At 49.1% G+C, this 14998-nt stretch overlaps 2 protein-coding genes across 7 annotated transcripts in view; one reads left to right on the top strand and one right to left on the bottom strand.

The window, feature by feature from the left end:
- Positions 1 to 402: 402 nt before the first annotated feature.
- ZNF503 (zinc finger protein 503) lies at positions 403 to 4472 on the bottom strand. Its single transcript, XM_068687769.1, has 2 exons — positions 3841 to 4472; positions 403 to 2747 (listed from the first exon to the last, which is right to left on the bottom strand). The coding sequence occupies exons 1-2, from the start codon at positions 4162 to 4164 to the stop codon at positions 1227 to 1229; spliced, it is 1845 nt and encodes a 614-aa protein (XP_068543870.1). The 5' UTR covers positions 4165 to 4472; the 3' UTR covers positions 403 to 1226.
- A 40-nt stretch (positions 4473 to 4512) lies between these two features.
- LRMDA (leucine rich melanocyte differentiation associated) overlaps positions 4513 to 14998 on the top strand; it is a 703906-nt gene continuing 693420 nt past the window's right edge. The window contains exons 1-2 of one of the 6 annotated variants that reach the window (XM_068687774.1): positions 4513 to 4647; positions 12890 to 12972. In XM_068687774.1, the coding sequence (XP_068543875.1) occupies positions 12931 to 12972 (42 nt within the window). In that variant the 5' untranslated portion in view covers positions 4513 to 4647; positions 12890 to 12930. Of the gene's footprint in view, positions 4648 to 5442; positions 5848 to 10620; positions 11373 to 12889; positions 12973 to 14998 lie in introns of those variants that run through there. The other 5 variants (XM_068687777.1, XM_068687775.1, XM_068687772.1 and 2 more) reach the window with 5 other exon arrangements.

The following is a 14998-nucleotide window of genomic DNA, read 5'->3' as shown; positions in this document are numbered from 1 at the left end:
CACTTGTGCTGCGGTAGGAACTGAAGAAAGAAATTGAAAATAACTGGATGAGATCAAATAGCGCTTCCCCAATTACTTCTGAACTTCTCATTTAGAAAAGGAGATGAATGGTTACGCATTACACTGTAAAAAGCTTTCAGATAATCTTCTTACTCTTTTACAAATAAGTCCTGCCTTCCCCGGATTTCTTCCCAAAGAAAGAACGGAGTATTTTAATTGAAAACCAGTTTAAAAAGAAAACGGTTTTCACAGTATTTTTTTTTAAGTAAATTTTCCTCAGGAAAGTGAAAGATGTAAACGATTCTTAGTTTTCTTATTTCGTGCCTATGAATTCTACCAAAGTAGAAGTGGAGGGGAAAAAAAAAAATTATGATTTTTTTTTTTTAAAAAAGAGCCCTGGGGTTACAATAAAAAAAAAACTTGTGTTTTTATTTTTTTTTTTTTTTTTTTACTTTTAATTAAAATTGAATAAACGCTTAAGGAGAAATTAGCAATTGCCTCCATCCAAGACCTACTCGGGTTTATAACAGAATCAAAGCGTATTAAAAAAAAAAAAAGTAAAACCTTTTAATACATCAAATATACGGAATTTTAATCTTTAAAGCGATACATTGTCTATTTTAGTACATGACGTAAACCTTACTTAACCCTTTTTACAGGGTGGACTTAAAAATTAAAAATAGTTGTGTTCCTTTTAAAGAACAAAATAAGGCAAATGAGGTTTTTGGAATAGAATTGTTTTTGTTTTTCTTCCAGAATACATACAAAAAAATACCAATTCTCTTTCAAGGGTATACACCTTAAAAATAATTGCAATTTGAAATTATAACTGACAAATTGCGAGTTGTTTTTTAGTAACAAACATGCATGTAAATTTTTTGTTTCAATGAGACATTAAATAAGAACGTACAATACAATCATAGCAATTTTAAAGTAACATTAAAGAGAAGACCTCTATCTTTTTATTTATATTCTACAATGGGTGTTCCACTTTTACCTATTGAGCTCAGTTAAGTAATGCACTTTATGATTCGTTGTCCCGCTTGAAGCTAACATAAATAAATACAGTGCTCATGGATCCAGTCCTCAAATGAACACTATTTTATAAAAAGTCCGATTTTAATTTTTTTTTTTAATTTTTTCCTTTCCAACTTTTATAAAGTTTCGGAGGGCTCCCTTCCCTCCCCGCCAGGCTCCGGGCTGCACCGGAGCCCCCCCGCCTGTGCTCACTGGTAGCCCAGCGCCGAGGCTGTGGTGAGTCTCTGCCCGTAGAGTGCGTAAGGGGAGTAGTAGGGTCCCGTGGCTGCGGGCACGGGCACGGGGGCCCCTGGGGTGGGCAGCGGGCTCTTGGAGTAGGGGTGGTAGCGGCTGCCGAGTCCCAGCGCGTGGTGCGGGCTGCGCAGCGCCAGCGTGCCCGGGCTGCCCGGGGCGCCCGTCGTGGGGATGTGCATGTGGCACGCCATGGCCGCGGCCGCCGCGCTGGCCAGCGACGAGGAGCTGGGGTAGCTGGAGAGGAGTTTATCGGTGCCCGGGAAGGCAGTATGGGTCCGCAAGTGGCTAAGCAGCTCCTCCGAGGTGGCGAAGCGCTTGTCGCAGGGTCCGTTGGCCGACACCCAGTTGCAGATGTGCGGCTGGGGGTCGTTGGGGAGCATGAAGCCGTAGGGGTACAAAGGGTGGCCGGCCAGCGAGGGCGGCGTGGCGCCGGTCAGCGAGGAGTGGACGCTGTGCAAGGGGTGCGTGGGGTACACGAGGGGGTATCCGGACTTGAGGGCCTGGTCGTGGGCGCAGGAGGCGCCGGCGGCGCCGGCCAGGTGGCTGGCGCAGTGGTAGCTCAGGCAGTAGGGGTCTCGGCACAGGCTGGCCGTCATCACCGACGGCGGCGACGCGCCCGCCAGCGGGCTCGACCCCGCCGGCTTGCTGCAGCCCAGGCTGCTGGCGGCGGCCAGCTGGGCCCCCACCAGGCTGGAGGATTTGGTGGGGTCCAGAGCCACTCCGTGCGGCAGGAACTGCGGCGGGTAGCCGGCGTAGGCTCCAGCCAGCGTCCCCGGGTAGCTCATGCCCGCCGGGGGCAGGGGGAAGACGGTCTGGCCCGGCTTGTAGGGGGAGACGGGGGCTACGAGGCCGGAGCCCAGGACGGAGGTGGAGGAGGTGGCGGTGGTGCTGCTGCAGGAGGAGGCGGAGTCCGAGGCGATGGGCTTGGAGCCCGGCGTGCTCTCCTGGTGCTGGTTGACCTCCACGTTAATCCCGGCACAGCTCACGCTAATCCGGCTGTGGCTGATGCTGGTGGTGCCCGGGCCTCCCTCCGAGCCGGAGCTGCCGCTCTTTCCGCAGCCCTCCGAGTCCTTCTTGTCCTCCCCGCCTTTGCCCTCGGCCGGCAGCAGCCCCGGCGAGCAGGCGGAGGCGCTGGAGTTGGGGCTGCCTGTCCTTGGGGTGAACGGCTGGCAGGTGGCGCTCGGCACCCGGAATCCCGACTTCTCCCCGGCCGCGACCCCCGCGGCGGGGGCGCCCGCGCAGCCCGTCGCCCCCGGCTCCTTCTTCTCGGCGCCCGGCTTGGAGTAGGGCTTGAAGCTCGACTTGTCCTCCACGCCGATGTCGCTGAGCTTCAAGGGGCCCGACTTGGAGTCCTTGTCGCCTCCGGAGCCATTGGAGGTGACCGACGAGAGTTTGGAGGAAGGGGACGGGTCCGGCTTCCCTATTTGCGAGCAAGTTTGTGCCAAAAGGGCCAGGGGACTCTTCTTCGCATCCAGCTGCAGAAATCAGAAGGGCACACATAAAGACAGAGGTTTAGTGGGGGGTTCGACGGAGGGGAAAAAACACAATCAAAAAAGCAAAGCCCCGGAGCGTACCTAGGACGCTCGTCCCGCACGTTTTGCAGGGGACAGCCTGGAAGCGATGAACAATTTCGTGCGCATTCATCACCCTGACAGCCCCCTCCCCTGCATGCACCATTTTCCACAAAGCCTTTAGAGAGGGCTAGGGCTTTTCGGAGCCGGGCGAGCCCAGCACGGCCGCCTCGGGCAGGGGGGCAGCAGCCCGGGCAGCGCCGAGCTTCGCCCTTCGGCTCCCCGCCGCGCCGGGCGTGGAGGAGCACGAAGCGGGCCGGGAACTCGAGCGGCTGCAGCATTTCTGCGCCCTGACTGCTGACACTATTTATAAACAGAGCCCGGAGAGCCGGGCTCCAGGGGCGAGCAGCGCCTTCGCTCCGCAGAGACCCCGATGAAATCATTCATTCCCACGGACACACCCTTCCCACCACCCCCTCCGTTCCGAGTTTCGGTCCCTAACGCAGCGAGCTACGCGGAGGGGGACCGACAGCGGCGAAAAGGGCCGAATAGGGCTCCCCAGCTCCGAAAGCACATAGGGCTGGGGAGCCGAAATAGCCGGCCTGCCGCAGCCGCGCTTCAGCCTGTCCCTCTCTGCGCCCCCCCGCCCCAAACTCTCCGTGCAGAATCCCGCTCGGTCGCCGCTCCGAGCGCCGCTGAGTTGCGTGGCCGGATCGTGACCCCGGAGCGGGTCGTTTCCTTCCACTCGACCCTCCTCTCTCAAAAAAAAATAATTAAAAAAAAATACAAAGGAGGGGAAAAAAAAGACAAAAAGAGAAAAATGGGAAGTTTATTTAAAAAGGCCTCGCGAAGGAGCCCAGCAAACACGGGAACAATGAGCAGGAGCGGCTCCCGGCGCTAGCTGTCGGCCAGAAGGAGCCCGTTTCCTGGAGCGAGCGCGTCTCGCAGCGGAGGCGAGCTCCGGGGCGGCTGCAGAGAGCGGGCGCCATGCGCGGCGAGCGCCCGGGCAGGGGCAGGCGCGGCTGGGGGGGGACGGGGACGGCTCCCGGCTCCTTACCTCGATGGGGCTGACGGGCGTGGAGGGTAAAGGCTGCAGGTACTCGGGGTGTAAAATGTGTCCAGTCCGCGCCGTGAGCATTTTCAGGACTTTGATGGGAAGGCGGTTGGCTTGGCGTAGCGGGTCCGAGGGGGGCACGGCGTGGAAGCCGGGCTTGGCGGCGGCGCTGCTGCTGCTGCCGCTATTCCCAGCGTGCCCGGGCGGCCCGGCGAGGTCGGCGGCGCTGCGGCTGCGGCGGGGGCTGCCTCCGGGCTCGCTGAGGCTGCTGCTGCTGCTGCGCTTACTACTACTTCTCGGAGCAGAAAGCGAGGGCGATGTGATCATGACCCAAAACCTCGCATGAAAACTGGGGCAAGTCGCGCCGCTCGCACTCGGAAAGGCTCGCTCGCCTTCTGCGGGCGGGGAGGGAAAAAAGCCGCACGCCCCCCGAGCGGGAAAACAACCATAAAACGTCCTGCGGCTCGCTCCGGCGGGGAGGGCGTGGGTGGGGAGCGGGGGGGCGAGGGGGAGCTGGCCGGAGAGAAAGAGAAGGAAAGGAGGAAGAAAAAAAAAAAAAAAAAAAGCCGAGTAATCCGTGGGCTGCGCCGGGGGCGGGGGGGCTGCGAGCGTGTGCCGCCGTGCCCCGGGGCCGCTGCGGGCTGCCCTCGGCGGGGCTGAGCGGGGCCGGGCGCTGGGCTCCGCCGCTCAGCTGCGCTGCGAGCCGCTGCCCATCCAGCCCGGGATCTGGCGGAGAAACTCACTTCAAAAGCAGCTGAATTAGCCGGAGATTAAAGCCTTTGCCGCCTTCCAATCAAATGGGACCCCGAGGTGATTGGAGGGTCAAGGGGATGTGACGTTCCCTTTTCTGGGGCTTTTTTGCGCTGTTTTTAATGGTCTCTCGCTCGCTCTTTTTTTTTTTTTTTTTTTTTTCTTTTCCCTTCCCTTTCTCGTCCGCCTTCCCTCTCCCCTCCCCTCCTTCCTTGTTTTCGCTCCCGGGACGGGCTGGGCGTTAATTCTCTGTTTCACATCGCGCGGCCGCAGCCTTTTCCTTCCTCCGCAGCCGGCGCGGGCGGCCGCACGGCTCCGAGGCGAGCAACCGAGGGGCTCCGCCGGGCCCCGGGCCCGACCCTCCGCCCCGCCGCCGGCCCCGCGGCACGGCCCCGCCGCCTGCGGGCCCCGAGGCCGGGCGCGGGGCTCTTTGGGCCCCCTCCCGCCCGACCAGGAGCGGGCCGCGGCGGCCGAGAACCTGCAGAGCGCCGGGCGGCCTGCGCGGCGCCGCCCGCGGCGGGCGGGAGCCGAGGCGCTGCGGCGGCGGGCGGGGGCTCCACGCACCGCTCCGTGCCCCCCCCCAAATCCTCCTCCTCCTCCTGCTCCTGCTCCCCTTCCTCCGCCGCCAACGGCCCGCGGCCCTGCCCCATCGGCAGGCCGGGCCGAGCCGTGCTGGGGCGCCGGGCACAGCCCCGAGCGGAGCCCGCAGCCCTGCCGCCTCGCCCCCGCCCGCCTGTTCTCCCTTTGTACTTTCCATCCCGCTGTCCCCCCATCTCCTCATCCCATAACGTTTTTTTTTTCTTTTTTTTTTTTTTTTCTCTCTTTCTTTTTTTTTTTTTTTTTTTCACAGGCAAAATGTGTTAATCAATCTTTTACTTTTGTTTCCGGATCTGACATGGTGGCCCACACAATCTACAACATTAACAAAAAGGTCACTTAGAGATAAAACACGTTTGACAAGTGAAGAACAAGGCAAGTGCTTTAGGGGTCGCGTCCAATTCCTGACCTGGACTCCGACCAGAACAGGCGCTGATCCTGGAAGGGGTGGGCGAGAGGAAGGACTTTCACTTTCTCGCCTTTATATCTGCTGAACCAAGTCCTTTTTCTTCCCTCGAAACACCGATTTCCCCCAGCCCCTTAGCAGATGGATCAGATAGCCTTTAATGATCTTCTCTCCTTACGAGGTAGACATAAGGCACGTTTTCCTAGATATCCTCCCCACCCCCCCGTAAAGCGGTACCCTTTAAATCCTGCAGCCAAGTAAGTACCTCTGCTGTCTTTTATTAAAACCACTTCACTCTTTCAACGTAGTCTGTAGAATAGGGTAAATACGCGGAACTCCCCTGGCTTCTATAAAGATAATTTTAACAAACTTTTTAATTTCTGCGTTTTCTCTGAAAACAGAGAGCTTATTGCCAGAACTTTGCGGTGGAAACTCATAAACGTACTTTCATTTCGCAGTCGCCGCGGTTGCCTTGTAAAACAGTGAAAATTAAAAGGGGGGGGGAGAGAGAAGGGGGAAGCAGAGAAATAAATGTTGCATAAAAATGATATTGCTGTAGGATTGACAAGAGCCACAACTTGCCCTTAAGGAGCTCCCCCCTTCCTTTATACAGAGTGGAAGTGACTTGAATCTGCCCCAGGTTTTCCCCCAGTTCTTTCTTTTGTTGTCAAGTCCAATTGATAAATGGAGTGCAGTAAAACTCTGGAAGGAAAAAAAAAAAAAAAAAAAAAAAAAAAGCTGAAACCTTCATTTGTGTTCATTTGCATTAAAGTGCTTGGAACAGCTGTTTTCCTTACAGGACCGGGGAGACTCCTATCTGTTTTCTCGTTGTATTTATCCTGCCTCCCAGGGTGAAAGACTAAAGATTAATTGTCTTAAGGTAGAGTCAGCTGTGGGAAGGCTCCCCCTCCCCATTTTCCCCTCTCTCGCTTTTCTTGCGGAGGTGAGGGGGATTTCGGGAAGGGGTTGTTTGACTGCCGAGGCAGGGAACCAGAGGCGATCCCCGGGACATGTGTAAAACAGGCAGCGCACCGGCGGGGGGAGCGGGGAAGGCGAACCCCGAGCTCCCCGGCTGAAACAGGAGCACCAGCGGGTCATTTAAGCAGTAACTTCAGAGGACAGCTTCTCATTTATTTATTTATTTATTCCGCCGAGCCTTTGAAATGAGATTTAAATCACACTCGGTACTGTAAACTTTTTTATGTAAAAGCTTGTAAAATAAAAAAGGAAAAAAAAAAAAACAGCCCCGAAACATCCCCGCCCCCTGCCCCCGGGCTCTGCGCGGGTTCCCCAGCCGGGCTGGGGCTGCCCACGCGTGGAAAGAGGGCCGTGGGCTGGCTTCGGCCCGGGCCGGCCCTCTGCCTCTCTTGAGCTGAAGAAGATGGATTCCGTCCTGCTCGTTACCTTTGCGAAGGATCCTTCTTTAATGAGTCCGCGCAGACGGTTTGCTCTTTGGCATTTACTTGTGCAGTCTTGTTGAAGTTTTGGTGGCTGTAGCTTTTATTCTCCATTAAAAAAAAAAAAAAGTCCAACAACAAAAAGTGAGGGTTGGAACCCGTCTTCCTCCTCTTACAAAGGAAAATTGTAACTTAAAAAAAAGGAGAGCAAAGGAGGAATTAATTAACAAGTGCCAGTCCACACTTTCCTTTACCTACCAGCTATTGGCAAGCATGTCAAGTCGATTTTATTTGCACACAATGGAAATGATTTATTTTCTCTTAAAAAGGAGTGGGCTGGCAGATATTTGAGGAGGAGAGGAGAGCGAGAGCGAGAGAGGAAAAAAAGTTTGAAAATGCCTTGAACTATTCACTGTCGAGATGGCTAATCAGTATTGAGGCTCGAGGGCACTCGGGCAGCTTTTCAATGCGGTTTTCCTTTCATCTCAAGCTGGATGGAGGCGCTCAATTAAAAGCCTATCAGTTTGTAAGTAAATCAACGCCTATCAAAGTTGTCACATCAAACAAAACGATTATTATTGCAGCCCGCCTCCCCTATTAATCTCCCTCTAAAATAATCCGCTTGACAGGTCAGGCTGGCGAGCTGCAAAGCCTGGTCGGGATCAGCCAAAAAACCCGGACTGCCTGTTTTTCCCTCGGGAGAGGGAACTGCAGAAACCTCGGCACCAGCATGCCTGCTCTGCGAGCTCGCTCTCTTGCCATTTTAGTGTCAGGTTCTGTACATCATGTTGGTAAAGGGCGTTTAGTCTTTTAAACTGAACAGCAACAGCCCTACAGGCCCTTTCGATTTTTTTTTCCCCTTTCCACCCCCTCTCTCTTCTATCGCTTTAGAACAAGGTTAAGCTTTTAATTAACAGAAACACAGTTGCTGAGTTGTGCCTGTGCTGTATTTCTGTGCATACCGCATTTCAGCTACCTGTCTGTCCTGCGTGTCAATTTTATTTGCTTTGGTAGTGCTTGCCTTTCACCGTCTACCCCAAGGCTTTTATGAAGGTATGATGCATTGCAATCGATTTTTGTAAACGATGCATCTCCTTTTTTTTTTTTTTTTTTTTTTAACCTCCCAAAATGATAATACTTCGGATAAGAAATATGCTTCTTTATGAGAAATACCACACCACGAATTCGCACATTTTGGAGGTTTTTTTTTTCTATTTCTTTCTCTCTTTTTTTTTTTTTTTTTCTCTTCTTGCATGTGAGTCTGCATGTGCCCAGATAATAGCTGATACATCTGCCCAGGTATCTGGCAGAGGTGTGGGGCATTTCTTCCCGAATGTTATTAAAGCAAATAGTTTGAATGCTTGCCAACAGAAAGCAAGATTTCCAAACCTCTCCTCTGTTTGCACAGTACTTGAAAATATTTACCCTTATGATTGTAATTACTTTCCTAATATATATGAGATATATATTTTGCTCTGCATGACACGTAGGTAATCGTCTTATAAGCAAAGATAATTTTAGAGCCATCTTCAAAATAATAGTCACGTTTAAATGAACATGAGTTTTATTTGGCTGTGATATTTTTCCTAAACGAGCAGCAAATTACTTTGTTTGTTTGTTTGTTTGCTTACTGCTTTCGGAAATATACTTCCTCCTAAACTGTTTTCGAATGAGTTTGTCTAGTTATCCTCCTTTTGTTCCGCTGAGGGGGAAGGAAGCGATTAATACACCTAACAAAAACCGCCCTTCTCTTGTAAGCAATTTGATAGATTCCTTTATTGACGTTGCGAGTTTCATGTATGAGTGTCAAGATTTTTGCACCCGTGTTGAAACCCTTTTACCAACAGTTATTTTCCCAAAGTGTCCCCTTTCATGTTTAAGGTGGTTTTCATGCAAACAGCTTTTATTTTAAATAAGGCTTAAGGTAACTTTCTCGACGGAGAGGGCGAGAGCAAGCCAAACGAGTCTGGTGGCACGGCAAAGGCTGGCTGCTTCCTGCGAAGCGCAGAGATTTTTAGTTGCCTTTCACGTTAGTGAGTGTACCGCGATTAAAACCACCAGCCGAAAGCAAGCGAACACGTTTCCTAATTCGTGCACGTGTACTCGACCTAGTGTTTGCTGCCTGCATTTTAAGAGTGAAAAAGAGTCTTTTAGCTTCTGCAACACCTTGGTCTGATCATTGAGGCTCAGCAATCATAAAGGCATCTTTGTGTTTATCTTCTGCGAAAGCCTGGAGGCTACGTGAGAGAATTCATCTAACTCCGCACATATTTGGTTACAGCAATCCTTCAGAAATTAACCATGGCACACAAGTGGAGGCGATCTTTAGCTTCTTCACTTGGATCCAAAAGGCACGGAGTGTTTATTGACAACTTTGTTATGGAAACTGAACTGATCAGCCGGATGCGTCCCCAACAGCGTTAGGAACAACGTCTTGTTATAGAGGCGGAAAAGTTTTAAGGCTAGGGCTGGAAAAGCCACGGGAACCCCAATAATTAACCTCATCTAGGCACCCAAATGAACAATAATCCTCGAAGTAATTAGAAGATAGCCACGTCGGGGCGAGGGTAGGGGCAGGAAGAAGCGAGCTCTGCATCTTCTCTATCTCCTCAAAACAGCCTAGGTCCACGATCCGAAAAGGTTAAAATAATCTTAATTTTAATAACTATTAGCTTGTTTTCAGTCATCCCTAATGATGCATTTAGGTGTCTTCTAATCCCAGCCGCTTTCATCTTCAGCTTTTTACACCCTAAAATTAATTCCACCTAAAGTACATTTTTCATTTTGTACTGTACTAGCGACGTGCAAATAATTTACATCAGCGTTCATCAGGACTGTCCTGAAGTGATGGATCATTTTGTTGAGTTGCAGTAAAAGTGCAGAATGATCTATAATGATGTAATATATACATTAAAAGGGTGTCTGGATGATCAGAGTTTTGCTAAAAATGTAAAAGGGCTTTTTGATTGATAACAGGGTTGCTGTTTTTCTGCAAAGGCTGTCACAGGCTGACACAATGCTTGAGTTATTAGGGCAGAGAAGGGCAACCATAAATTTCCAACGTCAGGCAAAAACTCTCTTTATTGTCTATATGATGGATGGGCCTCCGTACTAGACACCAAATACTTCGTATCACCCTTAAATGGGAACACATTTTTCGCGGCCATAATTCATGTTTTTTAAATAGAAAGTTTGAAATGCCTGCCTATATTTCACAATCCTGACATATTTATGAATCACTCCCTGCATGCAAATATAATTATTTAAAGCACCGAGGTGACATATGGGTTAGAAACGTACCAAATGCTGTTAGCGGAGTGATTTTTTTTAATTCCCTAAATTGAACACCGTAGAAATCTCTGCCTGTCTGCTCAGATCAATGAAGTCGAAGGTGAAGTTTTACTGATTTTGTCAGCGCCGCGTACGGCCGCTCGGTTTCGAGGAGGTGAAACCGACCAAACGGGAGCCCGCCGGCAATTCCCATGAGGCCGATGAAGGAGCGCTCCTCCTCCTCCTCCTCCTCCCGACACCCCGCTCCGAGAGCCGGTCCCGGCTCCGACCGGCGGAGCCCCGGCTCCCCGCAGCTCTCCCGGGGCCGGTGCAGGGCTCCGGTGCCCCGGGGCCGAGCAGCCGCGCTCCCTGCCGCCTCCCTGCCCGCCGGCCGCGGCGAGCGGAGAAGCCGGCGGCCGCCCCGCGCTTCTTTTGCTTCCCTTCGGGAGCGGGGCCGAGCCGCTGCCGGGGCCGGAGCCGGGGCCGGGGCCGCTGGGCAGCCCCGGGGCCGCCGCCACTTCCGCCGGGGCGGGCGGAGCCGCAGCGCCGCGCCCCGCCCGCAGCCCGCCCCCCGGCCGGGACCCGCACCGGGACCCGCAGCGCGGAGCGGGGAGCCCCGGGCGCTGCGCCCCGCAGCCTCTCCGGGCTCTGCTCGGGCTCCTCCAGCCCCTGCCCTGCGCCTTCGTCTGCACTTTATCGCAACTTTGGGTATTTTCGGCAGGGCTCGAGCGAAGCGGGCATCGGAATCGCTTAGCGTCTTGAGTCTTTTCTGCCGTGGACTCGCGTGTGAATGTGTAAAATGTTCGCAGTAGTCCAAACTTACTATAGCAGGCTGACTCTTTGCCCATAAAATGTTAAATCAACCATGACCAGACTCATTTTCCCATGTCAGCCAAGAGGACTCTGTAAATCAACACATTAGGGCTTCGCTGGGTAGGAGCTGCGTGTGCTTCATGCAAAATGGCCCTGACAGCCGCTCTCCTGGTGCCGCGGTTGTCAGCCTGTGCCTGAGTGCGGAATTGTCATGTGGCAGCGGGAAATCTTGCAGGTAGAGTGCAAGTTCATTGGCAAGGCAATATGCAAGAGATCAAGGGCTGGCACTGCAGAAGGAGACGGTAAGGGTTGTTTTACCTTTCGACGTGATTGTTTTGCTTTTCAGTCTCACAAGTGTTTTGCAAAGCCCATCCCACCCGCTTGTATCACTTAGATGAGTCTGTGCCTCCTCTGAAGGCCCGGTGCAGGTGCTTCCAAATATCTCCAGGAGGAGCCCACTTGGCAGCCGTCACGCAAAGCTCGTTTCGAGGTTGTGAAGGAGCGTGATAGCTGTACCCGGAAGGAAATAAGCACTTTGGACAAATATGGCTAGGGAAGAATAGCCTTGGCTAGAGGAGACAGTCCAGGAGCAACCAAGACAACCCCCTCTTTGTTCAAGAAACAAGAAGCATTTTTTTTCCCCTTACCTTTGAGCAGTGTGCTATGTTCTGTAAAAAGCCTCAGCCAACCAGCCCTTATCTAAACTGCTATCTCTGGGTAAGAGTTCAGACATTGGAAAGCTTATTTCTGGGTGCTAGTAGGTTCAAAAGAAAAGGAGACATAGCACAGCATATAACAAAATAATATAACCCCTCACTGGTCCCAATTGTTACACGCATTGAATCAGATTAGATTCAGATATCAAGGTAGGGCTTTGTGCTGTATTTCACGAAAGGGGCCTCAGCATAGAGAAATCATTATCCAGTGCTCCTTGCTGGATTGCCTCCCACTCAGAGAGGTGACCCAGCTATGACCCAGACTCTGAACAGTTGTGTGTAAATTTAATTTTCAGCATTACATCATTCCAACCGGAATCTCACCTCTTTGCTCACTGTTGTGCTATGTGGCTTACCTGGTGGCAGAGAAAGAAAAGAAGAAGGAGAAAACATACCAAATATTAGGAAATACAGAGTTCGCATAAAACCAAACTTAGAGCCACTTCTGCCTGTGGTCTAGTAAGACAAAATGAGTTAGCTGCCACCACTAAGGTGAGAGGAAAAAAAAATCACATGGTAAGTTTAAAAACGTACAATGTGTCAAAAGAAAAGGGGTTTCTAATGGGGTGATGATAGAAAATCTGCTTACAAAGTTTCCTGTTAAAAAAAAAAAAAAAAAAAAAAAAAAAAAAGCAGTAGTGGAAGGTCTGTAGCAGTATTTGTTCTTGGCCAGTACTTTCACTACCTGAGGAGGGGTTGAACAGTGAGAACTTGTTCTTCAAGCTTCAATGTGTTTTTTTTTTATGTGTTTTTTGCATGTTTGTTTTTTTCTCTGGCAAGTTTTTGGAACACGAGTTGTATAGAAAACAGCAAAAACTAAGAAAGAAAATTGTGCATTGTAAAAGTTTCCCTGTGGGAATCATCTGTGTCAGTGAAGATACATTTTTAAGGGAACAAAAGCCAGTCTTCTTGTGAAGGCTGCCCATTCTCTCAAAAGTTAAAGAATTTAAGGAGACTAAGAGTAAAAATGAACTAAGCCCACGCCCTTCTTCATCTAATTTTAATTTTTGTTTTGTCTTTAGCAGACCAGAGAGTCACCCGTGAAACCATTTCTTTCCCATATGAAACATATTTATTTTTTTCTGTTTCTTTTTCATTCACAGGAAGTTCATATGCTCAATGGATGACAAAGTAAGGCTGCAGTATGAGAGTGCGAAGAGTTTTTTTCCAGACCAACTTCATTCAGGTACTCCCAACTCTGATAAATGTACTACCTTTAGTGTCAGGAGCAGAGATTAAAGGCAACAGGAGCTTGGCCAAGGTCACAAGTCCTTACAGTAAATAAGCGGTCTGTTCAAGTAAACTTATTAAATTGTGGCCACAGAAGAACAGAGGCTAGACAGAGTTAGCAGCTCTTAAGTTCCAGTTCCAGGTTTACCATTAACAGCATGCAACTTTATCGTGTAGCTTTGTATCTGTAAAATGGGGTCCTGCTATTTAGTTATCAATTACAAAGAGTTTTAATGAGGATAAAATAGTAAATGCTTTAATGCGTTACCATGTCATAACAGAGCCAAGAACTTAATCTCATATTCCCTAAAGCAGTGCAGTAACACAATGCACTGTGTCTTTCTGCATAATAGTGAAGTTGAATCAAGAATCATCTTGTTCCTGTTTTGGATGCTGTGCTCTCTTGTCATAATAAACAGTGTTATTTCATATGCCAGTGCTGCCCCAAGTTTTATGTTTTGCATTACTCAGGGACCAGAAGCAAACATGCTTCGAGGTTTCTCTTTCCTCCACTGATTTTTCCAACTCATGAAATGATGCATAATGTGTGTGTAATTATGAGATTTATTTGGTCCTTTGAATTAGTAGCTGCCACACATTTCTATAATATTTGAAGTTAGTGGTCTTGCAGGTTTTTTTTGTTGTTGTTGTTTTTAGATTTATGCAATATGGTTTTATTATTATTTTACCTGTGACCTTGAAATCATGAATAGACTTCATGCTACTGTGACAGAGGTACTAATGGTATCATTATATAGCTTTGGTTGTCTTGTTTGAATGTTATTAATATACAAAGGTAAAATCAATTAACAAAACACCCTTTTTGAAATGTAATTTATTAACTCTGTATTAGAGTATTCTTCGGTTGAATAGCTCTAAGACAGAGATAATATAATAGCATTGTGGCTACTTCAGTTATGGCTTGCTTCTTCTCTCCTTGGACTAAAAGGCAAAATTTTCTCATTTACTTATACACGAATAGAATTGGACTGTGGTAAGCAGCTGTTTTAGTTCAGTAATCACCCATTGTTTCACTTCCACGGTTTTATCATGATCTCAGTGGGAAAAGCAAATTTAAGTAGGATGCTTTTATAGGTATGATAGGTTTTTAATATGTTGATAAGAAAGAAGAATAGTTGAGCCCAAATTATAATATCTAAGGAGCACAGTAAACATTACAACCCAGTTTAAAATACCATAGAGATGCTTCAGTTTGGTCTGTTGGTATCCATTCATATCTGTAATTGTTAATAATAATAATAATAAACCATATTAATAAACTGGGTAGGGGGGGGATTAAGAATCTGATGACATTTTTCCTTCTTTGCTGTGAAAACTATGAAGGGTAGACAGGATTTTTTTAAAAGACTATATATTTATAACTACAGCATTCATATAAACCGCTGCGTGTTCTGCAGCAGGCGCTTTACAGGGGAGGTAGAAGCTATTCTTGGCAAGAACTGCCTGCTTCTTTAAAGGTGCCTCTTAAACTTGCCTGTGCAACAAGGACAATGAAAGAAGGTTGGCATGGGGCTCAGTTGTGGGTACGGAGATAAGTTGACTGTGATTTTTTTGGATCAACGTTTGAAATTTTTGTGACTCGGAGTGAAAATCCCTGCTACTTGCACTAATAAAGGACAGGATTAGTTCAGGTGGGTTCTAGGTAAGCAACCCGGTGTAACCAAGGAGAAGGTTGAAAGGAAATATGTTTCTTTTCTATAGCAGTACTGTGGTTCTATTTATATGTTTATGCTGGAGTAATGAAAGCAATAACATTTTTACTGCAAACAGTAAATAATCATGGGATGCCAAGATACTCTACCCTGGGTTGGGTATATTTATGTTTATAGTGTATATGTATATATAAAAAAAAGTATTACCTCTTGGAGTGGTGTTTGTCTGAAAATGGTTTGGTATCTTTTACACAGTCTTGGCTGCATGTCTCTAGATAGATCAAATGTTTATCAGTAATACTCTTACGT

Source organism: Anas acuta, chromosome 7 (assembly GCF_963932015.1).
Source record: "Anas acuta chromosome 7, bAnaAcu1.1, whole genome shotgun sequence".
In the NCBI taxonomy this organism is placed as follows: domain Eukaryota; kingdom Metazoa; phylum Chordata; class Aves; order Anseriformes; family Anatidae; genus Anas; species Anas acuta.
This window is presented reverse-complemented; position numbering and strand designations above follow the sequence as displayed.

What these genes read in the sequence shown, in the direction of transcription:
- ZNF503 (XM_068687769.1), bottom strand. Translation starts at nt 4,164, where the DNA reads ATGATCACATCGCCCTCGCTTTCTGCTCCGAGAAGTAGTAGTAAGCGC. An exon ending in CGCCCGTCAGCCCCATCGAG is followed by an intron (nt 2,748 to 3,840) that starts GTAAGGAGCCGG and finishes TGATTTCTGCAG; the next exon opens with CTGGATGCGAAGAAGAGTCC.